Source organism: Phoenix dactylifera, chromosome 6 (genome assembly GCF_051530095.1).
Source record: "Phoenix dactylifera cultivar Ajwa chromosome 6, Ajwa_hap1_PhDact_Kaust_v1.1, whole genome shotgun sequence".
Taxonomy (NCBI): domain Eukaryota; kingdom Viridiplantae; phylum Streptophyta; class Magnoliopsida; order Arecales; family Arecaceae; genus Phoenix; species Phoenix dactylifera.
The window spans coordinates 33040192-33065743 of record NC_143195.1 but is presented as its reverse complement, the minus strand read 5'-3'; the positions used below and the strand labels follow the sequence as shown (position 1 = coordinate 33065743).

At 39.4% G+C, this 25552-nt stretch overlaps 2 protein-coding genes and 1 pseudogene across 10 annotated transcripts; 2 read left to right on the top strand and 1 right to left on the bottom strand.

The window, feature by feature from the left end:
• The first annotated feature begins 921 nt into the window (after positions 1 to 921).
• LOC103712189 (putative methyltransferase PMT17) lies at positions 922 to 6170 on the top strand. 5 transcript variants are annotated; one of them, XM_008798646.5, is made up of 6 exons: positions 922 to 1261; positions 2379 to 3079; positions 3187 to 3397; positions 3965 to 4262; positions 4361 to 4828; positions 5623 to 6170. In XM_008798646.5, exons 2-6 carry the CDS (start codon positions 2384 to 2386, stop codon positions 5846 to 5848), a joined length of 1899 nt encoding a protein of 632 aa, XP_008796868.1. In that variant the 5' UTR covers positions 922 to 1261; positions 2379 to 2383; the 3' UTR covers positions 5849 to 6170. The 5 variants fall into 5 exon arrangements, with proteins under 5 accessions (XP_008796868.1, XP_008796869.1, XP_038982513.1 ...); XM_008798647.5 differs by lacking the exon at positions 922 to 1261 and adding an exon at positions 1376 to 1598; XM_039126585.2 differs by lacking the exon at positions 922 to 1261 and adding an exon at positions 1670 to 1701.
• Positions 6171 to 11569: 5399 nt separating this feature from the next.
• On the bottom strand, positions 11570 to 12359 carry LOC103712188 (auxin-responsive protein SAUR32 pseudogene; annotated as a pseudogene).
• Positions 12360 to 15748: 3389 nt separating this feature from the next.
• Positions 15749 to 24735, top strand: LOC103712186 (MIF4G domain-containing protein / MA3 domain-containing protein). 5 transcript variants are annotated; one of them, XM_008798642.5, is made up of 14 exons: positions 15797 to 15976; positions 16905 to 16993; positions 17137 to 17228; positions 17504 to 18176; positions 18299 to 18366; positions 18461 to 18543; positions 19430 to 19529; positions 19872 to 19957; positions 20540 to 20622; positions 20764 to 20900; positions 20979 to 21080; positions 21454 to 21747; positions 21834 to 21956; positions 24160 to 24735. In XM_008798642.5, the coding sequence occupies exons 2-14, from the start codon at positions 16990 to 16992 to the stop codon at positions 24547 to 24549; spliced, it is 2235 nt and encodes a 744-aa protein (XP_008796864.3). In that variant the 5' UTR covers positions 15797 to 15976; positions 16905 to 16989; the 3' UTR covers positions 24550 to 24735. The 5 variants fall into 5 exon arrangements, with proteins under 5 accessions (XP_038982508.2, XP_008796864.3, XP_088579891.1 ...); XM_039126580.2 differs by lacking the exon at positions 16905 to 16993 and having other exon boundaries at positions 15749 to 15976; XM_088723765.1 differs by lacking the exon at positions 21834 to 21956.
• The last annotated feature ends 817 nt before the right edge of the window (positions 24736 to 25552 follow it).

Genomic DNA, 25552 nt, shown 5'->3' with positions numbered 1-25552 from the left:
TATTTATAAGTTCAGATATTTGATCTCTCTCTTATAAAGAGAAATAAGATGCTGTCTAGCTTTGGAAAGATGGTGGCGGTGAGATGGATTAACAATGGCACAACATTCCATATAATTACAAATAAAAAAATAAATTAAAAAGGGATCAATCTTTCCATGGAGTCCATGAAGGACATTTAAAAAGAGATGGCTTGGCCCCCACAATATGTACTGCCACAGTTCCGAAGCTTAATTAGAAGTAGCAAGTGCAATTCGCGTGCAAAAATTATTTCAAATTATTATGCATAGTTCTCTATCTGAAAAGGTGGCGAATGGTGAGAGAGAAGCAAAGCACCCAGCTGTGGAATTTTTTGGTGGGACGAAGGATGCGAGAAACTAGAGACCGGAAGCAGGACAAGATGGTCATGTAGTGCGATTGTCTGCATGTTTGCCACGTGCAACACTACATTTCACAGATGGAGTAGTTTTTTTTTTTAATAAAAACCGTATTTCATATCACTCTAACATAAGCACAACCTATCAAACGTATATATGGAGAGAAAAAAAAAAATGACGAATATCAATAATCATAAACAATCTTAAAAACAGGGAGCATGTCATTAATATACGTATTTTTTCATATTGTTTGTATTAATTTGTTCTTTCATGTTTTGTGTTCTCGGCCTCTGGCATCTACCAATACCCACCACCTTCTGATTTCTGACATGTTAGGTATAATTGAGGGGGGTGAACAGTTGGGTGTGGAGTAATCCGAAAGTTGGAATGAAAGATTTATTGACTATTCTCGTAAAGAGATCTGGTAACAAAAACTTGGCCGAAACTTTTGAAGTTTGAATCCACCAGTCATATCGGGGTGTGGTGCACAACTCAACTCACAAGGGAAAATAATAAAATAAAAAAAAGAACAGAGACTGTCCATCCGTTTCGGAGCAATTTGAGGCTGGTCAGGCTCCTCATTATTCTCCCCCGGCGACCGCTGTACTGTCCCAGCTTAGACCAGATCCTATTTTGCGAGCCATTAGAAAAAGAAATAAAAGGGAAGACACAAAGGGGAAAAAAAAAAGGTCAAAAAAACAAACAAATGTTAGATATCCTCTCATGTCTCCCTAGATACCATGAGATAATGATGTCTTGTTGAAGCAGAGGCCATCATGAGTTTCCCTTCACGTAATCCATAATAGAGAAGGGGGAGAGAGAGCTTGGGGGGTTAGCCAAGGAAATTAGAAGGAACACTAGTGAGGTGGGAAGGAAGATTGTTCAGGTATGGCCATATGAGTACTTTATTCTTGGTTTTTATTTCTTTCTTTTATATTTTTAAAGAAAAAGTTAGCCATGCTGCTCTGGAGAAGGTTTGGTGGGCTTTTTGACGTTTCGAGATGCAGATGGATGGGATGGTGTTATAGCTGAACTTTTTTATATCAAGACACGGATGTATGGTAGAGTGATAGTTTTCTTTTTTTTGAGAAAATATGATGTTGTTTTGTCACTAGGTTGGTGGTGGTGGAGTCTAGCTTTTGTCTTGAGCTTTCGCTTTGGTGCAGTGTGTTGTAGAGTGAGGTTCCTAGAGCTTCTCCTTCCATGATCTGTTGCCTCTGGAGGTACCTGACAGCCTGCTGAGCCTTTAACTTTTCTCTGCTTCTCTGGTCTCTCTTCTTCTTTCTGGTGTGTGTTGTGTCATCTCTATCATAAAAACACCTACCAGTAGGCACTTGACTGAGCCTGCTCTTTCTATGTTTATTTCTTCCTGCCTAGCAAGATTTGATTTGGTCTTTGGAATTAAATGAAGCTTTCTAGTTCATTATGCTGCATTAATTAAAGAGCTCTGCTACAACTCTTTTTGTTCTTAAAGTGCCCATCAATATCAGACCCTTTCTGTGTTTTTTTTTTCTTTTCTGGTGCTTTGTCTTAAATATGAAGCGGTTCTCTTCTTGCCTAAATCTCTCTTATTGATGTTTACTTCTGGCATAGATCTCTTTTCTTGATGTTTATATGGAGCAGTTTTAGTTTCCCCTTCCCCACAACTGTGTTGAATTATATACCAGTAGAACTTGTGCCTTCTCTCTAGAGCATACATCGACCAAATTCCTGCTGGTATATGTTGTGAAATCTTGTGCTGTCGCCAGGACAAGTCTCTCCTTTAAATTATTAATGTTTTAATTCATCACCATCATCTTCATTTTTTTCAAGTACAAATACAGACTCGAGATCCATTTCTTTTGAGTGAACTCATTAATCAAGGTCTTCCTATATTTTCCCTTGTTCTTCCAGGTGCCTGGAGCCTTTTTCTTAGAAAAAAAATGGTTTATCTTTAGTTATAGATCTTAGCTCTGCTGTTTGAGATCTCAAGCCTCACATGAGATTTTTCTTTTTCTTTGCAGGTCTAATGGCCAAAGATAATTATGGATCTCCAAAGGTCCATCTAGATTCAAGAAGGAAGCGTTTAACTTATATATTAGGTGTAAGTGGTCTCTGTGTTCTTTTCTACATCCTTGGGGCTTGGCAAAACTCCGCTGTACCCAAATCCAGTGGCGATGTGTCCAACAAAATTGAGTGTGGCTCTGTCAATCCATTGTCCGATCCCCATTCCACCGCCGTGCCATCGTTCTCATCATCAAATGCCGCCCTCGACTTCGAAGCCCGCCACCGGCCGGACCTCGATGAAACGGCGGCAACGGTCGAGAAATTTCATCCCTGCCCCCTGAACTTCAGTGAGTACACTCCTTGCCAGGACCGAACGAGGGGGAGGAGGTTCGAAAGAGAAATGCTGATATACCGAGAGCGCCATTGTCCTGGAAAGGAGGAGCTTATCAGATGCTTAATCCCTGCACCACCGAACTATAAGACACCATTTAAGTGGCCTCAGAGCAGAGACTATGCTTGGTTTGACAACATTCCTCACAAGGAGCTCAGTATTGAGAAGGCTGTCCAAAATTGGGTTATAGTGGAGGGTGACCGGTTCAGATTCCCTGGTGGTGGAACAATGTTCCCACGAGGTGCCGATGCTTATATTGATGATATAAATGCTCTTCTCTCTTTAACTGATGGTAGCATCAGAACTGCAATTGACACAGGCTGTGGAGTAAGTTTAGCATCCCTTTGCTTTCTGGTTTTCTGAGATTGAGAGTATGATTTCATCGTATAAAAATGTGGATATATGAGATGTGTTGTTATGTTTGGATATTGGAGGTTGCTAGCTTCGGAGCTTATCTTCTGAAGAGGGATGTCATCACAATGTCATTTGCACCAAGGGATACACATGAGGCTCAGGTGCAATTTGCTCTGGAGCGAGGAGTTCCAGCAATGATCGGAGTGATCGGATCGCAGCGGATGCCATATCCAGCACGGGCTTTCGACATGGCTCATTGTTCGCGGTGTCTTATCCCATGGTTTAAGAATGGTAAGCAACCATGATGCCAAGTTATTGCAATGAGATGCGATACATGTCTTGAGTAGAGCTTAATGCTAAAATTCTGAAAAGCCTGATAGATCTTTATGGTGCTATCCGAAGCCACTCACAGGTCACAGCTAATCCCTAAATCAATAAAATGTAATTAGTCTTCACCTTTTCTATTCCATCCTTCATGGGCTGTTTTTTTTCTGTCTTTACATAAGTAATTTGAGCAAGAGACACTCACTTAAAAAACAAAGCAAAAAAATCACTTTGATCGATGTTGTTGTTAATTATTTTTCCAACATAACTAGTTGAAAAATTTGAAAATACAGTATGTTAGAAGTCCGTAGCCATAATCTCAGGCCTTATCCCGTCAATTTAAAGTTAGCTATATGAATCCTATTTAGAGCCACCTGCATCGTCATCGTCGTTCTTATTCTTCTTCTTATTATTGCTATCTAAATCCCTTATGTTATTTTCACTATGTTGGAAATGCGTTACCATTTTGGTGTGAAATTTTAGGAGAAGTTGGTCCGCACAATATTAAATGTATGTGCTAATCTTTTTTTTCAGATGGTCTTTACCTAATCGAGGTCGACCGGGTTTTAAGACCAGGAGGCTACTGGATTCTGTCGGGTCCTCCAATCCATTGGAAGAAGTACTACAAAGGTTGGGAGAGAACCCAAGATGATCTGAAGCACGAGCAAGATTCAATCGAGGATGTGGCGAAGCGCCTATGCTGGAAGAAAATAATAGAGAAGGATGATCTTGCAATTTGGCAAAAGCCGATCAACCACATAGAATGCATTCAGAGTCGCGAGATCCATAAAACACCACACATCTGCAAGAATGACAATTCTGATGCTGCCTGGTATGAAACGTATTGCAGTAGATGACATGATTTAACTCTCTTACGACATTGATTGACTTGGAAACATTTGCATTGCCGTGGACTAATTGTATATATAGGTACAAGAAATTGGAGGTTTGTATAACACCATTACCAGAGGTGAATAATGAGGAAGAAGTTGCTGGTGGAGAGCTGGAGAAATGGCCTTATCGGGCATTTGCTGTCCCGCCAAGAATAAGCAGGGGTTCAATTCCAGGGGTCGCTGCCAAGAACTTTGAAGAGGACAACCAGATGTGGAAAGAGCGGGTGACACACTATAAACGTATTGTTCCTCCTCTGCTTCAGGGCCGATATCGGAATGTGATGGACATGAATGCAAACTTGGGAGGTTTTGCAGCGGCACTGATAAAGTACCCGGTGTGGGTGATGAATGTCGTCCCTATCAGTTCAGACCGAGACACACTCGGTGTCATTTACGAGCGGGGTTTCATTGGCACATACCAAGACTGGTGTGAGGCTTTCTCGACGTATCCAAGATCTTATGATCTCCTCCATGCCGACGGTGTGTTCAGCGCCTATCAGGACAGGTAAACAGAAAGGGTTCTCTGTTGTTCAGAAGTTCCCCGAGTCTTTTGTGATACCCACAGCTGAGCTGTGTTATACTCAAATTTTGCCTTAAACTACAGCTCATACCATTTTACCTTTTGCTGCATTGAAAGTGGTTTTCTCTTATTTCATAATTCCTTCATCACAATGAATTATATATATATATATATGTGTGTGTGTGTGTGTGTGTGTCTGACATTTTGTTTTCCATAGGTAGTCGAAATGTTCTAAACTTGCAATTAAGTGATCTGACTTAGGCTATTTTGGTTAGTCTAGTAGGCAGGAAAAATAAAAAAACATGGCATCTTCACTAAAAGATTCGAAATGGAGCTTTTTTTCTGGATGAAAAAAATTTAGAGCCAAACACAATCATCATGCCATCCATAGATCTGGATTGCATCTTTCCTGATATGGCTCCCATGAATTTTAATCTATCACCACTTTGTGATTATTCTGTAGAGTGTAGTGTTCAGTAAGATACTCATATGAGGTTGCTCCGGTATCAGATAAAATTCATTGTTTCAGTATGTCATTAATTTTGCACTTGAAGATGCCTTATTTCAGGGACCCAAGAAAACTAAAATGTCAGGTTATTTTAGTTTAGTTAAAAGTTATCAAGATATCTGTTTAAGTTGCACATTCTTGAGCAGAAAAAGTACTGCAGTTGTAGCCAAAATGAGGTTATATTTGGTTTTCATTTTTTATGTTAATCTTGATTCTTTACTAACCATGATTTCCACCAGTATCCAAGCTCACTGAATGGAATGGCTTGCAGGTGCGACATCACATACATTCTCTTGGAGATGGATAGGATATTGAGGCCAGAGGGGACAGTGATAATCCGGGACATAGTGGAGGTCCTCACAAAGGTAAAGGCAATAACAGATGGGATGAGATGGAAAAGCCAGATCCTGGACCATGAAAGTGGACCCTTCAACCCTGAAAAAATCCTTGTGGCTGTTAAGACATACTGGACTGCTGAAGCCTCCAAACATGACTGACTAAACTTTTTTTGTGTTGCAATATCTCATCGCCCCCGTCTTTCACTTTTGCTTGAAGCATCTGATTCTTTCTGACCCTGTCCTGAGAGGAGTTGCTAGGCTTGATGGTTATGGGTTGGTTGGTGTTATATTTTTTTGGTGACAGAAGGAGTTGCTTTCTAATTGCAATATTTAGAGAGGGGAGTGGGGGGAAGGGAATGTAATGGTATTATGATTGGTCTTAAATCAATTATTGAAATTATCATCTTTGAATTGAGAGTTGTATTTATTTGTCTGCATTCAACCATCAATTCAGAATAGATTCAATTTGTATTGTCAACCATCCTTTCTGGTTTATTTGCAGCAGTCTTTGCCTTGAAGTGTGAATAGGAAAACTTATAGATGATGCTACTCGTTTCTGCTGCCATCTTTTATGATGTATGTGCTCATCTCTATAGCACAATATCCATCCCCCTGCAGTAGAACTTGGAAAGGCAGTTATAAAAATGCCGAGTTTCGTAGCTTGGAGAGCAATGCTTTCCCTTTTATTCAAAAGAAATATGTTTTTTTTTTCTCTAGCACATAAAAGAAATACTTTTTTATTTCAATAATAATGAAGAATTCCACTTCCTCCAAAGAGCATGCAACTAGATTTTTTTTTTTTTGAAAAATTACAAAGAGAATTTCACGTTCTCCATGTAGGCATGCACGCTTGGGGGAGAGGGTAACTTCTCAAAGCAAGCAGGCAAGACCCCGGTATTCTCATATCTGGAATTATATGTTCAAAGCAAGCAGGTGGGAACTTCTCAAAAAATGAAAAAATAAAGAGGCAAGCAGGCAAGACCCCGTATGTGCTTACTTTTGTTTACACTACAGAAATTAGTCATTCTCAAAGCTAATCTCTATGGTAAGAGCAATTAGACGATTCTGTAGGTCATCCATACTTGTCTATGAAGAACATCGATAAAGATTTTAACATTTGCATACAACCTTTTACTACTAGTGTAAACATAAATCAGCTATTATGATTAATTCCATCTACTAATAGGCTACAAGGAGGAAAGTAATACTTGACAGGAATTCTTTCTAACATAATTAAAAATTAAATTGTTAGCTATACTCAGTCTAAACACTTCTAAGTGCCTACAATTCTTGTTGAAAATCTAGTCAGACATTATGTGAACGATAAGCTTGCGCTGTTGTTGCAATAATGACTCTAACGTGCTGCTATTGCGTTCACTGGCCTTGGTCAATCGAGTGCAAGAGTAATGACATATTGACGCAAGAGAGGCCTGGGAATTTGGCACGCAGACCTCAACCAGTTTTTTTTTTCTCTCTCTTTTGGGTGTGTGTGGGTGAAACAGACCTCAACCTGTTGAACAATAGAAGCTCAAACGGTTTCAAGATCTTGCCAACCAAATCAGGGGAGGAGGAGGAGGAGGAGGACGAAGATGATGAAGAAGAAAGAAGACTATCTAGCCTCACAAACTCACAATAGAGTTAGTGTCATAAAGATTGAAGCAAACCCAGAAAGCATCAGTAGAAGAAACCCACAATATGCGACGTGTGAGTGCATAGATGGGAAAACAAGGGGTAAAAAAGACAGCAGCATCCATGGCTTAATGCCTCTCAAGTTTGTTGGGCGCCCATCTTGATAGAGAGTTTACTCGAGAAGCAAGATAATAACCAAAAGCAGTTGAGTGTGCAGTCTCTGATGACAGAGACTTGAGCATCTAGAATTTATTTCCGGAAACAGTTATTCCAAATTAATTCCATTCTTTACAAAGTTCAACCATCATCATACTTCTCGCATTTGGCGAATATCTCACTATTCCTCCTCATTCACAGCACCAGTTTGCGTCACAAATGATTGCAACATTCACAATAGTTATCCAATGCTCCCCGTGGCGGCAGGAATAGGGTTTAATTTTGCCCCTCGCACTGTCCCACGTCCATCTTGCATGGGATGGATGCACTTCACGGGCTCTTAAATGCAGGCCCCTCACCCACCCCGTCCACAACCTACTGCAATTACAAATTTATAGTAAGTTGTGATCTAAACCATCTTTCAGATTGTGAATTCACAAAAATATGGATCAAGATAATTATAATATAGATAGGTCTTCCTACATTCTTTATCTAGAAAATCATCATAGATTCTTTAGAGTAAGGATATACATTTTCTTTTGATGTACGTTTTTTTTTTTGGCGTATTGGGTGTCTCATATGGCCCTTGAATAGATATATCCACTCACATTAGCCATCAACTGATCTCGAAGATAATTTTGTAATACAGAAAAGGTTAATTTGCCGCAACTTAGATCTGCTATAATTAATAAAAAAGGAAGTCACCTAGCTAGCTGCTCTATCAGCCACTGAATATATGCTTTGCCACATTAGATGTACCTTTCCTTTTCCTTCAGTTGGTTGTGTTCCACAACAACAAAAAAAAAATTATATCATAAAGCGGGGTCATTAACCCTATCACAGCAAAGTTCTACTTCAAGACTCATTAGTTTCTTGAAATAAGTAAACTATAGGGAAATAAATGGTTTCTTCATTGAAAAAGAAACCGATTATGTTCACTTATCAAGAAACTACTTCTCAAAAATGCAACCGTACTAATAACTTTGGGTAACAGTTGATTCAAGCTACAACCATATATTACGACAAAAATAAAAAAATTTATTGTAATTGTTGGTTTTTATTAGGATAATTCATGAAAACCATACGAATAATCAGCAAGATAGTTGGGGATCTTTGGATGGAAATGGGCCACCAAACATCCGGAAATAGTGCTAGATGTTGCTATCTTTGTGCAATCACTACGGATCATATATACATACACTAGCATTGATTGCAAACAGACATCCACTGAAACTGCATGAAGAAGCCAACAATCCTCAGCCTACATTTCAAGAGATGCAAGTGAGCGTTAGTAAGTCTTCTCGCTCCAAAATGAGTGCAATTCATTGGTGGTAACAACATGATGCAGCTATCTCAATCGCATCCAAACCTCGCTTTGATTTAGTGGATATCATGATAAAAGAGGGAAATAAAACGCCTCTTTTATGCAACATGACATAAAGAGAAGCATCCCCGCTTTCTCTTTTTTCTTTTTCTCGGTAAATTCTCTATTTTAGAAAGCAAAAGCTACACTCAACCAGCATTAGCATAGTGGATGCGATGCCGCTCTACCAATTATATTGTCCACTAATGGGGGAGGGCCACGGCTCAAGTGCTGTTTACATCCAACCATTGCAACCTCTAGACTCCTCTATTTGCCCATTAAATCATGACTGAGATGTTGAAAAAGAAAAAGCAATGGATTCCTTTTCAAACAGGCTACATAGGTAAATCTTCGGTACCTATATAGGATCAAGAAGCTCAAATAATACTTTTTGGCCAGTTTTTCTGGATGAGATTCTGAGTTGTTACAAATGGTATCAAAGCAGATTCAATCCATAACCTATGCAAACTAAGAGACACTGCAGCACGGGTTCATTAAGGCTGACCACGAACCAGTCGTAGTGCTTGTGATTAGATTTAAATGGATTTAAATCCTTAGCCTGGGAAGGACATTAGGACTTAAATAGAAAGAGTATTTGAAGACGAGTGCAGGTGTGTGTTTTATCCTATATCGGCTATTCGCTGGGTAGATTTTAAGTATTTATACAAACTTAAGGAACTTAAATAATATCTTCTAGCTAGCCTTTTCGGATAAGGTTTTAGATTGTTACAAGATCAATCTTTATTGTATAGGATTTTTTAAATTTCAAATTCAATATTTTATCAAAATGTTATACAAGACCTCCTCTTATTACTATTTATAATTCGATCAAGAAAATATAATAATTGCAGATAGACTCTTCTTTTTAAGATCACAGAGTTCTCAACCCTAAATTTCTTTCATTGCTATATCTTTTAATATACTATTTAGTAATCCCAGCAATGGATTCACTTACTGGCTTTTATGAAAAAAAGGAGGGTTGGGTTTCCATTGCTCTAAACAAGTTAGTCCAACTTCATGAAATATGTAGCTTACTCAAGTGATATATATTGAAGATTCTACTTTAGTCAACAATATGTGATCTTACTTGATTGGCAAAATCTCTTTGTCATTGTATTAATTTCCTACAATCAGATCTTTCCTTCATTAGGATTTAGGAAAGCAAGGGTATTTGATGAGGGCTGTGCTCATTTTTAGTTGGCTTTCTACGAAAATAAAAGGACCCTAATTGTGAACCAAACCCAACATATGGATTCGAATTTCAACTATAGGTTGAGTAGGAGACTAGATTAGGAATCTAAACCATTTGCTATAATTGCACATCATTGTATTTTTGCTTGAAAGAGTACATATAATATTTTGCAATGTTCTCCTAGGCATAGTTAATTTGGAATGTAGATGAAATAAGGATAAAGGATTTTATCTAAAATTTATTTTGATAGTCAAAAATAGGAGCGACATACATAATCCCCTGCCATTTGGTCATGTACAGATGTTATGAAGATTAATCTTTCCATAACTATTCTAAATGGAGCTATCCTAGCCATTTAGTTCCCACCTAATTCTTGAAACAAGCAAAAACATCCCTGTTAAAAAAAAAAGTAACCACAAAGGAATGAGCACATTTGCCTTCTTAACCAAAAAGCAACCAGAATGCTGTCAACTATTATACTGATTAAGTTAGGATAAAATCACTTTATGCAAATACAAATTAAGATTTATCCCATTTTAATGTGGAGTTAACTATATTAGTCAGGGATAGAAAAAATTATACTAGATGATATGGCCCGGATTTAGCGCCTACTAAAATCACGATTGCTAGCTTAGTCGACCAGTGTTGAGTGACATGGGACGCATGCAATCAACGCTTGGATGAACCTCCAAGCGATTAGCGTAGACAGTTATAGCTCGATGTGATCTCAGGGCGGTAGATGAAAAAGGGTATAACAACTTGTCTGATAACACATAACTGGATCGTAATGAATTCTCGCCTTTCTCTCTATATAAATCAAAACCATAAGGTTGGGTTTTGGACCGCGACACTAGGATATTCTATTCTTTTTTCAAACTAAGCTCTAGATATAGATTGAAGAAACATGCTGCATTTTTATTATCATTGTAAGATGACATAGAAATTAAATTTATGGTTGACAAGATTGTGCCAATTTATTCTCGATATTGCCATACAATGGAGTTTTTCCCATCTTTAATAAGGAATCACTAATATATAAAAAATTATAAATAACTTCTAGGTTTATATTGATGGCATTTTTTACTATTGTATCCATGTAATCTTCTATATAAGTGGGAGTAGGTTGAGGCTGAGCAAGACAAAAAATTAGAAGAGATCATCATAGCAGTCAATCCTCCGATTAATCCAATCATTTTCAAGATTCACTATAAAATTATTTCGAATCGTGGAAGCCAAATGTTCTTTCAATAAATACAATCAATCTAAGCCCACTTTACCCTTTTTATTTTTTCCGTCTCTCCCTTCTTATGTATGTTCCTTTTAGGGTTCTTTTTTCTTCCTAACATGTTTTTTTTTTTTTGGCTCCATTAGCACAAAGTTATCTATTATTCTACAAAGTTGTAAGAAAAAACTTTTATTCTGAGAAAACTAAAGAAGAATAACTTATCACGATCTATTAAAAGCTACCAATCTTACAAAAGATAGAAAGTCATTATAAGTTTCCAAGCGTGAAAGGATCCAAATCCCATGTTTCCATATATGCTGAAATAAACTCTCCTTAATCCCCCCTTGTCTCTCATATTACAAATTAAGAAATTATGAGAAAAATTTGCAGACATAAAAGGAATCTTAGCTAACGTAATGCCTTAAAAAGACAAAAGCACGAAGGCGCCCGTACACAAATTATCGTCATCATCCATCTTCTTTTATCTCTTCCGAAGAAATGAAGAAATCAAAAGAGAGAAAAAAAAAAAAAAAAGCCAATAAAATCTTCAAGCCCTAAAGCATCCAACCAAGTGGTGGTGGTGGTGGTGGGCGGCGGCGGCGGTGTCGCGGTCGATGATGCCCTGAACGTGGCGGAAGTGGTCGACGCCGCAGGGGATGGTGATGGCGCCCTTGTGCTCGAACCCGTACTCCTTCTCGGCCTGGTCGAGCAGCCCCACGAAGAGCGGGTGCTTCAAGTAGTCCACCGGCACCACGAACCGCTCCTGCTCCTCCCCCTCCTGGCCCACTCTTATCCCCATCCACCCCTTCCTCATCGGAGCCATCGCCGCCGGAAGACTCATCCCCTTCTCGTGCCCGTGCCCGTGCCCGTGGCTCAGGTGGGGCATGTGGAAGTGAAAGCTCAGCAAACGCTGATGGTGGTTATGATGATGATGTTGTTTGTGTATATCTTCACCTCTCATCGACAAAAGTGAGAGAAAAAGAAAAAAAAAAAAAAGGAAACCAAGAAGGGCAAGGAAAGATTGGAGTTCTTGTGCAGGGAAGAGAGTCAGGGTTTAGAGAGAGAAGGGCCAAGGATCGGAGCTGGAGATGGAAAGGCGGAAGAGCGTGAGAGAGGAGTTGCAGAGGGACGTGGGGACGTTAGACATGGTCCTCCTCCTTTTTTTTTCTTTTGAGATGATGTTTCCGATGATAGCCGGCAGAGGAATACGAAGCTCGTCAGGTCTCCGAGAGATGGCTATATAACGTAGGGGGTTGGGTGAAACTTAGGTTTATACCAGATGGATAAGAATAGTGGGAATAGGGATAAGGACGCAGTCCATCAGATTAGGTAAGAAGACTTGCCGTCTTTGATTTTGTTTTTTCCTTCTTGAAGAAGTTCTACCGTGCCTGTTGCGTTTGTGCTTCGTTGCTCTCAGGTTAAGCTTCGGGGCTTTCTCGAACTAGGGTTTGGAATTTGGATTTGGAAACTGTGAAAAGTTATGATGCTGCTGAATGGAATAAGGCTGCCTCGCAACAGCCTTCCTTCGCGTGTTCGTTCTCCGCAACGTTCGGAAAACGAAAGGGGAACGAATATAAGCCCAGTTAAATGACACGTGCCAGAGAAGCGTGTGCAAGGTCTACACGTTTGGAGGAACAAGATTTTGTTAGGAAGCAGCCGCCGCGTGGGACCGTTGCCAAAATCGTTGCCGCGTGTAGCGACCCACCAGCTTAGCGGCACATCGGATCCAACTAAAATTTATGTCAAATTCTCACCCTCTAGAAATGGCATCTCTCCATTAAAACCTTGCATTTCTTATAGAGGTTGACTTGGAAGGTCGGCAGAACATGCCGTCAAATGAGGAGGGTGCAATGTCGATCATTACCATTGCTGATTTTAAAAAAAATACATCGAGCTGACGGTAACTATTTGTAATAGGATTAGTTGAGAAAGGATGACCGAGACTATCTCTATATTCCAACTCAACTGACAGTATCCACTCAAACTTCTCTTTTCTTCCCCCTCCTCAAACTAATTTCTTCAAAGCAGGTGGAAGCATAATTCATGAAGTACCAAGTTGCAACACATATCTAGTAGCACTGTATATCACCAACAGGAGATTACCAATTCCTTGACAACCAAGGGCACAAGTTCATCATGACCTTCATTATAAGAAAACTTCTGCCCAAAGAAGTATCAGCTCGCGAGAGAGAATCTATCTCAATAAATTACAGATAACACAAGTACATGATAGAATTTTCGTGAAAATGCCATCAGCAAAAAGTATCAACCACATAATAACAACTTAAATCCATAAGAAATCTGTTGTTGAAAATGCGAGAGAGTATGTATAGGACAACATAACGTTTAAGACAACATAAAACTTACATGAGCCCAATAATATAAATCATCAAAGTTACTTGACACCATCCATCTGAAAGAAATATCGAGTTCCCGCTCGTATATCAACCTTTTAGATAGTTCCATGCCTCAAGTCCCTTAATTCTTGCGAACCTAGGTCTCAAACATGCATGATTTCTTCATTCATTTGCATAGAAGATTTAGCCCAGACCATAAGGTGAGATAAGGAAAATTATAGACTCTGAGAAGTCTACCTTCAAACAAATTAGATCATCATGGCATTTTTTTTTTCTAGGAAGCAAAAAACAATTTGGCTGACATTATGGTGCTATTTGACAGAGCCCTTGCTCTCAATTCATACTATTACCTTTTGGGTTATCCAGAAGCTTATTAATGTAAATTAATTTAGTATTTTTTGCTATTACTAATGATGATTTTGTATTGAATGATGACTAAACGGCACTTTTTTAACTACCCAATATTATACGTATGTGTAACACAACAAGGCCCCTTGATTTGTTTTTTTCGAGCAATACGGTGGTGCCTTAGAAATCATTATCCAAAATCATTATAGTAAAAATGACCCTGTTTATGTTTTTACCTGAAGATCGTTTAAATCACAATACAAACCTTTTAATCTGTGGTATATAACTGCTTATCCTGCATGAGTGCTTCTTTAATTACTTGGAACAAAGGATTCAAGAAGGAACAATTAGAAGGCCAAAGTTGACACATGAAGGAACCTATGGATCAGCGGGGAACGCCCGATAGGAGGCAATCAATGGTGTCACTTCCTGAAGAGCTTCCAACTCCCAAAGGATTGCAATGTGAGGACGATCAAAGCCAAGTTTGATGAAGGAATTCTGTACGTGGTAGTGCCAAAGCCAATGGCTGAAGACCATTCATCAGAATAAAGCAATGGTCATGAATACGATGAAAAAGGTGTCAATAAGACGAAAGAAGACACCCCGGCAGGTGGTGCAGCCAAAAGCAATGTTCATGCGGGATATAAATTAAGGAGCCATAAAAGAGAGACATAACAAATGTAACATGTGTCATTGATGTAAAAGCATTCTACATGAATTAAATGCCAAGACCATTGTTAATAAAAACAATATTTCAATCTTTAAGACATAAGCCAGAACTAAAGATTCTGTTTTCACTATATTGGATGCCATCAGGTTTGTCTGACTTTCCATAGCTACCTTGTCCCCAAAACTTAATTGGACCAGGATTAGAATCATAGACCCCTGCTTCCACCAATGTCGGCATTTATCATAAATGGCCTATTATTAGCAAGGACGATCTCTATTTTGTCGTTCTCATCCTTAGCACCTAGATCTATAGAACGGAAAGTTGGTGCAAGGAAGAAGGCATGCTAATGATGAAAAAAGCTGTCATTAGACGTCCTTGACCCCACTTGCACGTCCATAAAGTTGGTGAGAACCTGATTTGCTGTTAACAGATCGTCCTCACTCTTGCGTAGCTTTCTCATGACCTATGCCGATATTATGTTCGCTACTGCTCCATTATTGGGTAGTCAAACGTGCGAGCATCAATAGACGAGGGTTTGACGTACTTACCTATCTTCTTTATTGGCTTCTGAAAGATGATTCGTGCTATTTAGAGATTGTATCCACCAACTATAGTCTCATGTTTCTGCATATACTTGTCCTAGATTCTTCATCTGCGAGGATCACTGAACATTCTCCTTGTTATTCAACATTTCTTTCCATGCATGTCGGTTGGTCGGCCCCAGTTTTTTGTTAAAAAAAATTGAAGTTCTTCAGGTAATGACTTGAACCGGACTGCCCTGCTACTATTTTCTCTAGCTCCCAAGCTCTCGAGGGGATCAAGTTTTTGTGCTTGAGGCACCGGTGATAGCGCTTCAACTCGGGAGTAGATCAGTTCATGAGCCGGATGGCTCGCCCGGCCCGTTCAAGCCTGAAACCTTTTGGATGGGATTAGGCCCTGGGCTGGGCCTGACATATAAGCTCTCGGGCAAACAGGCTAGACTACGGTTTAGATCTTGAAGTCTCGCCTGAGCCTGGACCGGCCCGGAGTTTAAAACCATGCCAAAGGCCCATAGCCCATCCCGAACTATAGGTGATGCCCAGATTATATATACTCTGCCATAGGCCCATAGCCCAGCCCAAACTATAGGTGACGGGGTTTAAACTATGAGCTGGTTGGTGAGTTCGTGGTCTATTCCCGATCTGCCGGTTCGCTAGGAATCAGACGGCTAGGGTTCTCGTGTCCTCGGTCGAAGAGCCGAACGGGGGAACGGGACGACTCCTCTCATCCGCCGCTTCCAGGAAGAACCGCTTCTCCTCCTCCGTCGCTGCTGTCTCCCCTTCAACCACAGCTTGTGGCCTGGGAAAGGTGAGATCCCTCTCCTAACTTTTTGATGGATTAATTTATCTCCCCGTCCGCCCGCTCCGCTACAACCGCCCTCTGCCGCCATGATTCTATCTCCTCGATCCCGCCTCCCCGGTTCGCATGTACTCCGCGACGCTTGCCGCCCGCCAGAGACTCCCGGCCGCCGCCAGCTCCCTCTGCGATAAGCTTCTTTGGTAACAGCAGCGGCGCTCCTCTGGCAGCGCGCTTAGGGTTCCGGCAGCGCGGCGGCGATAAGCTTCTTTTGTAATGCCGCTGCCAATTCCTCCTTGTCGAATTACTTGAAGATTTGTGCTTCTGTTCCTATGTTTGTTCCCCGGATTCGGTTCGCCTGCCTTTCTTGCTTTCGCTTCTCGGAAAGGTCGGATTTCTTGTGATTTGTATTTAATCTGATGGTTGCGGTTTGTGCCATTGGCGATTGGAGGAGGACGTAGGGTTGGATTTCGATCCTTCTCCCTCCGATGCCTCTATCTTTGCTCCTTTTTTTTAAATTTTTTGGCTCGATTTTTTCGTGTTTTCATGGCTTTTCGCTCCGTGGGCGCCATCTTCTGGTCCTTCGCGGGCTGAACAGTACCAACGCGTGCGGCAGCGGCGGCAGAGGGAGACGGGGTGGCGACGCCGCCAAAGGGAGGGTTGAAGTTGAAGGAGATGGGAAGTTTCGACATTAATGGCGGTGGTGGAGGTGCGAAGAAACCAGACTCGAAACCGAAATAGGATCGGAGGGAGATGTGAAACGTTTGTTGCTATATATATGTTTGTGTGTATATGTATTAGATTCAGTTAGGTCTTGGTTACGATATATATTGATCATGGACCGTTGGACTTAGATCCAACGGTCATTGGTTTGGTTCGCTAAGCCACCTCGTGTTGTCTTTTTCCCATGCTACCTCTGACTCTTCTCCGCTGACTTCAGTTTCTAGTGCTGTTCTTCTCCTTTGCCGTTCCGCGTTCTGGGGTTTTAGCGAAGCGCCATCACTTGATCGCCGAGTAATTTGATAATGGGTGCGTAATCCATAGGAAAAAAATTTTCTACCATCTTTTCTTTAGAGTAGATGCTTAAAGATCTTTTTTGGCCGATTTTTCCAATAAAAAATCGCTCTGTGATCTTTTTCTTTTTTTTGTTTTGTTTTGTTCTTTGGTTGCAGAAAGAGTCGGAGAGAAGTCTCGCAAAGAGAAGAGGAAAGAAGCTCGATTGGCGAAGCAGAAGAACCGATTCCTCTCGTGGGTTCACCACCAGGTTATCAAATCTCTCTTTCGCTCTCTCTAGATTTTTTACTTTTATTCATAATCAACGGTAAAAATTTGAAGAAATCCCCAGTGGAATAAGATTCTTTGGGTTCAGAGTGGTAAAAGGGAAGAGAGTAACTTGTTGAAATGTCTTCGTTGTTTTTAGTTTCAAAGTGGTAAAAAGGGAATTTTTCAAAAGTTTTACTTAAATTGGTATCAAAAAGTTTGAAATTTTTAGAAATATCCGGTGGATTTCTGATCTTAGTGGGGATTTTATGGGTTCAGGGAGGTAAAACGAAGAAGAAAGCATCCTTGGATTCGAAACCACAAACTGAAGATGTGGTTTTGGAGAAGAAATCCAAGAAGAAGTTAGAATCTTTGAAGAAGAGGAAGGGGGGTTCAGAGGGTAAATTGAAGACCAAATTCCAAGAGTTTTTGGAGATGGAGACGGGGAAGGGTATGGTTAGTGCTGAAGATGATCTGGAAATGGAGAGGAGGCTGGCGAAGAAGCTCAAGGTGAAGAATGGGAAGCTACGTGGTCCTGATGACGAATTAAATATACTTTTAGAGGGGGCCCCATCATTTCCGGACTCCATGGTAGGCGACGACACAGATATAGATGATGAAGCAGAAGAAGATTATGGTAATGGAAAGGAGAGTGTGTCAGATTGTGGTAATGGAAAGGAGAGTGTGTTAACAGGCAAGAAGAAGCACAAGAGAAAGAAGTCATCTGTCTCCTCACTGAAGCAGCTAGAGGGTGAGGTTGCTGTGGAAGTGCCGATGGAGGATACTGAGATGGATAGTGGGGATGCTGAGCAGCTTGATACATCTGATGAAAAAGAACCACATGTGGAAGAAACTGCAGTTGATTCACGCGTGAAGTATGTGGCTCCTCACTTGCGAGCTCAAGCAAATGCGGAATCAGAAGAGCTCTCTCAGGTTCGTCGTAGAGTGAGAGGTAAGAGTTCAATTATATCTTAAGGTGGAGTAAAGGTGATTATTTTCTGTGGAACTCTGGTTTCTCAGGTATGTGGAGTCTTGTTGATATCCAAATCTATTTAACTAATTACTTGTGTTCAGGACTTCTGAATAGGCTTTCTGAATCAAATGTGGAGTCAATTACAGAAGAAATGGCTACACTCTTTCGAGTAATAATATTAATTTTATGTCTTGCTATTTCTTTTGGGCTTTATAATATTGTTAACTCTCTTTGTGACTTATTTGGAGCTGACATTTTCCCAGTCAGTTTCTCGCAGTGTTGGTTGCCAAATAATTGGACAGGAGATTGTAGCATCTTGTTCTGGAGGGCCTCGTAGCAATGAACAGTTAAGTCCCTTTTTTCTTGATTTCAAGCTCAGTTGGCACCACATTCTAGGTTATTAATCTATTTACATGTGATTTTCAAAATGCTACTGGTTTTTATTTTGCAGTGAAAGTGATATGTCTTGTCATAAATAGATGAAAATTAAAAAAATAGTTCCTTGTCATATACTGAAGCGGTATAAGGAGGTATCAGAGTGTCGTGGAGAATTAAGTAAGCATAAGAGAGTCTCACTGACAACTTGTTGACCAGGACAAATCATATTATTCCTTTCTTAAAGACCAACATGCGAAAGATCTTTATATTATCCATCTTTCCTACACCCTATAGATGTCATATGAACCTACTCCCTTCTGATATCATCAAAAGAAAGGGATCTAGTCCTATGACACCTTCCTTCAAGAGTGTGGTTGCATCTTCTCACAAACAGACTAGTTAGGTGCTAGTTAAGGTGTTAGTTACGTATCAATCCTAAATGACCTTAGCAAAATTGCTTGGTTTGTATCATGAGGAATGTTTGCACCTGATCACCCATTCTAAGAGCAAGTTAAAGGGTTAATGCTTGTTGATTGTTGTATGTGGTATGTTCTTAATTGTAAAATTGTGGTAAGATCAAACTTTGAAAATGTCTCCCTTTTGGAGATAATAGAGTGTAATAGTTATGTCTTTCTGTTTTTATATTTCTGGATTTCTCGTTCAACTCTTGCTAAAATGTTCTGGCCATTTTTAATCAGCATTGAGCTTTCTTTTTCACCCTCTTTTTCTTTTATATCCACTTTTATCTGCTCTTATGTCAAAGTCTATATTGGTAAAACTGCTTGCCTTTTGGTTTTTCAAATATTATCTGCTTTACTACTGTAGTATAATTCTAAACCTTTCTGTCTATGTAGGTATGCTGCTGTTTTTGCAACTTTTGTTGCAGGTTTGGCATGCTTAGTTGGGATTGATTTCAGTGCGAAGCTCCTTTCTTCTCTTGCTAAATCATTTGAGGTATGATTGGGAGTCTAAAATGAGACCAAGAGAAACTAGCGGCAGCAACCATGATTTTAGGCATCCATAGCTTCAGTATATTTATTGTATAAATATTTGATGGGCTTGTAGTCACTGGGAAAGATACTTTTCTCTTTCTTTATGCCTTTGACTGGTCATCTTCTGTAGCAGTTGTCCATCCCTATATTTGGCTTCGTGGTTAGATTCCTTTGATCCATGATTTGATCCACGAATGTCATTAACCATCAGTTCTGTTCATTGAAGATATTATATTGCATTATATGCTTTCAGTACAGTGTATCACTGGCTTTTCTTCTAATTGACATTTTCGTTCTGTTTTAGGATGAATACTTGAAGGAGGATGGCCTATCTTTGCGTAATCTTACATTACTACTGTCATATATGTGCATCTTTGATGTTTGTGCCAGGTTAGTACTATTGACAATTGAGATGCATGAATGGCTTCTAAGCTTGTAGTCTCCTATAACTTTCTGAGAAGATCTGAAATCTTGTCCTTAAATTTTTAAACCTTTTACTATTTGCATGTAAGTATGTGCTTGAAAAAGCAAATTACGTGGTTTGGGCTTGTATGTAGGAATTTGGATATTCTACAGAGTATCTACATAAAGATGCAAGATTCCAATGATTCCATTCACTTCATTATGTTTTTTTTTTTTTGTCTCTGTGTGTGTGTGTTTGTTTATGGTTAGGATTTTTTCTAGCATTCCTGATGAGCTGTGGTGTGTAAATAGCATGAATAAGTTGTGATGTATAGGAGAGAGTTTTTACTAGAGGAATTTGGCAGATAATGGTCCATCTATTCAATAAGGTCATTCGTAGGCTAAACTTCAAAATTCAAATAGATTGGTTTGGTGGGTACCCATAATCATTCATATCTGGTGTTTATGTTTTGTTGCGCATTATGATTGTATTGATTTGTTTCTCTATGAGTCCAGGTGGTTCATGTGTTCAATGCATAAATTTACCATTTTTTGTTGTCTGATTTGCAGCGATCTCATATATGATCTCCTCTCCATGTTGACAAAGCGCTTGACAGAGTTGGATGTGTCCACTATCTTGACAATTCTACAATGTATATCTTTTCCATTTTTTTCTTATTAATTTATATTTTTATGATCAATGTAAACCAATTTTATTGTAAACTGGCAAGTCCTAGATCATGAAACTCAAAATTGCTCTGGCTCATTTTTACACCTTTTATTTATGAAAGCAGGTTGTGGGATGAAGCTGAGGAGTGATGATCCCACTGCTATGAAAGATTTCGTCCTTGGAATTCAGAATAGAGTGAATGAGCTGAAATCTCTCTCTGAGAGAAAAGAAAATGGGAAATCAAATATAAACAGTAAAAGAGTAAGCTGACATACTTTCTTCCTAAATTATCTTGTTTTGAACATGCTTCTGATTTTTGGGGATCAATTCTCCTTGCAGATGGAATTCATGCTTGAGACGATATGTGATATAAAAAACAACAAGAAAAGGCCAAACGAAGCTACTGCTCATCATATACGGATGAAAAAATGGCTACAAAAGGTCGTTCATATTACTTATATGTTACTCTTTTCCCCTTTATATATTCTTATGCAAATATAACAAATAATTTTTTCCCTTTATGCATTACCTAGTTTATTTAATAATTTAGTTAAGTCATCAACAGCTAAAAGTAAGAAAATTTTACTATTTTGACATCTTGTTTCCACTGTATATTCTTGTTGCTGAAGCCAGTTGAACTTTTAACATCATAAATCTTCACATCTTTTTATTTGTATGATAATTTTATGCAACTCAGAATAAGGTGGCTTTGCCAGTTTTGTAGCTTCTGCTTGAATTCCATATTATGCTATATATATCATCATGCTATTGCAGTATCCTCCATCAGTTGCTGATGACTAAAAAACTTCTGCAGTTAAGAGCAGAGGATGTTGTCCTCCGTGGGCTCAAATGGAGCAAATTGCTTGATCCTGATAAGAAAGGTCAATGGTGGTTGTCAGGAGATGTTGCACCCTCAACAGATAATGTTGAAGACGTGGCAATGACAATTAACAAAGAAGTTCTAGAGGCACAAAAGTTGGTACATCTCGCGGCTGCACAAAGGATGAACACTGACTTAAGGAGAGCAATTTTTTGTATTATCATGAGTGGGGAAGATTATATAGATGCTTTTGAGAAGCTTCTGAGGCTGGATTTATCTGGGAAGCAGGTATCGATTCTGCACCACTCTTTCATGCTTTGTTTGTGGTTTCACCTACAGTTTGCTTACATTTCAATTTTCCTAATGAATTGTAGGATAGAGAAATAATGAGGGTACTTGTTGATTGCTGTTTGCAAGAAAAGGTGTTTAACAAGTATTACACTGTCTTGGCTTCCAAATTATGTAGCCATGACAAAAATCACAAGTTCAGCTTGCAGGTGGGTACATTCAGCTTTTCCTTATAAAGTCATGTTTGGTTTTTCCCAAAATCTGTCCAAATGCGAATACTCTTTGGCCTGAATGAGGGCCTATTTTTCAGTTTGATTGAAGATAGTATTATAAAATAAGATAATATTGTCCATGTATTAGGGATTTAGGGTCTGGACTACCAGTATCTTTACTATTTTCTGTGAACCATTTTATCCTAATTGTTGATGACTATATCATGTTTTTGAATTCATTTTCATATATGTCTGAATCTGGCCTTAGCAGCGGTAGACGGTAGTTTAAGGATGGCAATGGGTTGGTTTTAGGCCATTATCCATATGGGGCGGGTTGCATATAAATCTTTTTTTTTTTGGCCTCAGTGAGGGGATTTGTGAAGAGTTATATATATCTGGTCAGATTGGGGGTCGGTTTTACCATTATCCATACCCACCCCAGATCTACTATGTGAGGTAAAACCCATCCCATTAGTGTCAAGCCGGGTACCCGATGGAGCAAAGTAAATTGCCACCCTTACAACACTGGGGTACTTCCTCCAAATATTACCAGTCACCTGACCACATTTGAAATTGTAGAACTAGGAAATCATTAATAATTCTAGGTAGTTTGAAACCCTAGATTCAGGGTTTTCTGCTCTTTGAATATCAACATCCATGACAGGTGATGGTCAGAATCTCATTCTCTCCTCCCACCCTCCCTTTCTCTCTCTTTCTCTGCTCTCTTGTCCCCTTGCTTGCTGCTAAAGCTGCCAACCACATAAAGTAGCCCAACTAGCCCCAACACGACCATATTCTCAAACACAAGCTCTAAAAGGCACGCCTTGGTTGGGCTTGGCTTGACCATGTCAGGCTAGGTCTGCTGTGGATTGACTGAATCTTGTATCGGGCCTGGGCTGACCTCTAACCTTACTCTTCAAGCAGCTGGAGTTGCATCCCTATTGAAAGGCTACTCATAAAAGTTGCAAATCAGACTGTATCTTCTGTGGCAGAGAAGATTCATAGAGCATAAGGCAGTCTTGTGCATTAAGAATTGTTTATTCTTGCTTAAAATCAGGCAGAAAGCATGGGACGTGCAGGACCTATGGGGGCCTTGGAGAAGGAAATGGCTGAAGAAGTCCCAGTGCTGGGAGATATGACTGGAGAGGAATAACAGGATATTTAGGAAGTCAAAGTCTTCCATGATGGACATGCTTAGAAGAATCAAGAGAATATTGAGATCATGGTTACTTCTAGTTCCGGAGGAGGCTAGAGCTGTCCCGTTGTTTTGTAAGCTGATTAGAGTTAGAAGGGGCTGAGGCTGGAGGTGTTGGGGGTTTCTTAGACTGTATCTGAATTTTGATCAATAAAATAGTTTAGTCACCTTGTGTCTGTAACTTTACTCAAAAACAAAAAATAGCAAATTACAATTTTTTTGTTTGACTAAATTTTAGCCCCATGTCTTCCAGTGTTTTCCTCCATGCCTATGATTAGATCTAGCCCGTTCTCTGGCCGTAAATTTAGCACTACATCATCTGTAAGGAACTTTCATTTGGTAGTGTACTTTGAATATTCTTGCTTAGCACAAAAGACATCTGTTAGGGGGTCGACTCTTGGTTCATCCTACTGTCAAAGGTCATTATCATCTGCTTATGTATAAGGAATGTCATAAGTTGTAATGGAATTTTTTTGTTGAATTATATAATTGGGATATGATCTGCATAATATTTTATTCTCCCTATTGAGCCATCACATTTTACTTTCTCATCAGGAATCATGATTGTTTCATTCTCAGAAGTGATAATCATGCTTTGCCATTTGTTGCCAAAATTAACCATATGTACCTCTAGGTATAATGCCATGGATTTGCTGTAGAGAATTTTAATGGTGTCTTTGGTCCAAAATGCTTGTCTTGATGTAATCCAACTAAAGAAATTCATCATTTATATGCCAAGAGAAGAGAAGATAATTTTAAGTAATTAAGTGTATATGTAAGTTTATGTCTACTGGCTACTTATAATTTTGTTGGATCATTTATGAATTCCTGTTTGTATGAGATGTATCCTTACCAGGACATCGGTATTTGCAAGTTCTGGATTACGTCATTATATTGTTGAGCTCTGTTTGTTGACTTCTTCGTTTTTTTAAAAAAAATTAGTTTTCAGATGTTTTCCAAATTTCATCATGTTTCTGAACTTGCCTTTTTTAATGTAAATTTCAGTATTGCTTATGGGATCACTTCAAGGAACTCGAATCAATGGAGTTAAACCGCTCCATGAACCTTGCAAAATTTGTTGCAGAGATGCTTTCCACCTTCTTGCTCTCCCTGGCTATTTTGAAGACTGTAGATCTGACAAACCCTGCACAGCTGACACCTAAAAGGATCATGCATTTCCGAATGCTCTTTGAGGCTGTTTTTGAGAACTCCGATGCCCTTGTCTGGAACATCTTCACTCGTATAGCTGGACTCCCGGAGCTTGAAATGCTGCGGAGCAGCCTTGTGTTCTTCATCAAGCAGTATGTTGTTGCTGCAAACTCGGGAAAATCCATTGCTGGCAAATTCAAGATTGCGAAGAAAGCACTTGATAATGTGGCTGGGGTCCTCATGTAATTTTTTTCAAGTTAGGTTGACTGTTCTCTCTTCCTTTTCCTCTTCGTTGGTGTGTTTAGTTGTTCCAATTTTGATTTTCCTGAGAGGCTATGCAAGTCAACTTGCATGAGTGCTGCTGATTGCCGCCGAACAGTTTCAGTGTAACAGATGACTGTAGGAAGGAAATTTCTGAAGATTTTAGCTGTAGCTACGGAAGATTTGCTATGCATGCAAAATTGAAACGAACTTTAAATGTTGAAAATTGGGACTTCTGAAGAAAAATGAGAGGCTAAATTCAATCAGGTTTCATTTACTATGAAAGAAAATTAACCAAAAACCAAAATGGAGGTCCTAATTGTACTTGTTCTCAAAGGTACGATTCACCACTCCGGTTTATGATGATCATGGTCGCACCAATAGCAATGATCGGTAAACACAGATTAGGGGCTCACAAATTTGAAGTACTGTAATTTGGGTTGCAGAAGATACAAGCCCTTCATGAAGCTGCTCCCATGTCTTGGCGTGTCATTTCAATACATGTTTGCAGCACGTAGGACATTCCTCTTCAAATTCCAATTATGGCGAGGGAATGGAATTGTCTCCAGGACTGTCGTCATCCTTGACGCAGCAGCGATATCTGGTATATCAGATGGAATCTCCATTTGAAAATTTCAGCAGTGAAATTTCTCCTACTCAAGATAGGTAAGTGAGAACTCAGGTGGTTGTAGCATATGAGTTGGGTCTTTACTCCGGACAGATGCATAAATGTACAAAAGGAGTACATAGATCAATCATTCTTTTGTGTGAAAAAAGGAATATGATGTTGCATGTAATTTCTTCATGGACATCGATGGGTGTAATGGGTACCTTGCTGCTTTATAAGCAGGCAACTAAAAGGATATGGCTGCAAACATGCTCAGGTATATGGAAAATTCAATAATAAGATCAGAAGGGAAGACTTCGTGCAATTTGAGATGGAATATCACAATAAAAAGAATCCCAATCCCATAACTGAATATAATTT

What these genes read in the sequence shown, in the direction of transcription:
- LOC103712186 (XM_008798642.5), top strand. An exon ending in TCTCGTGGGTTCACCACCAG is followed by an intron (nt 17,229 to 17,503) that starts GTTATCAAATCT and finishes TTATGGGTTCAG; the next exon opens with GGAGGTAAAACGAAGAAGAA. An exon ending in ATCACAAGTTCAGCTTGCAG is followed by an intron (nt 21,957 to 24,159) that starts GTGGGTACATTC and finishes TGTAAATTTCAG; the next exon opens with TATTGCTTATGGGATCACTT.
- LOC103712189 (XM_008798646.5), top strand. Translation starts at nt 2,384, where the DNA reads ATGGCCAAAGATAATTATGGATCTCCAAAGGTCCATCTAGATTCAAGA. An exon ending in CAATTGACACAGGCTGTGGA is followed by an intron (nt 3,080 to 3,186) that starts GTAAGTTTAGCA and finishes TGGATATTGGAG; the next exon opens with GTTGCTAGCTTCGGAGCTTA. An exon ending in TTCAGCGCCTATCAGGACAG is followed by an intron (nt 4,829 to 5,622) that starts GTAAACAGAAAG and finishes AATGGCTTGCAG; the next exon opens with GTGCGACATCACATACATTC.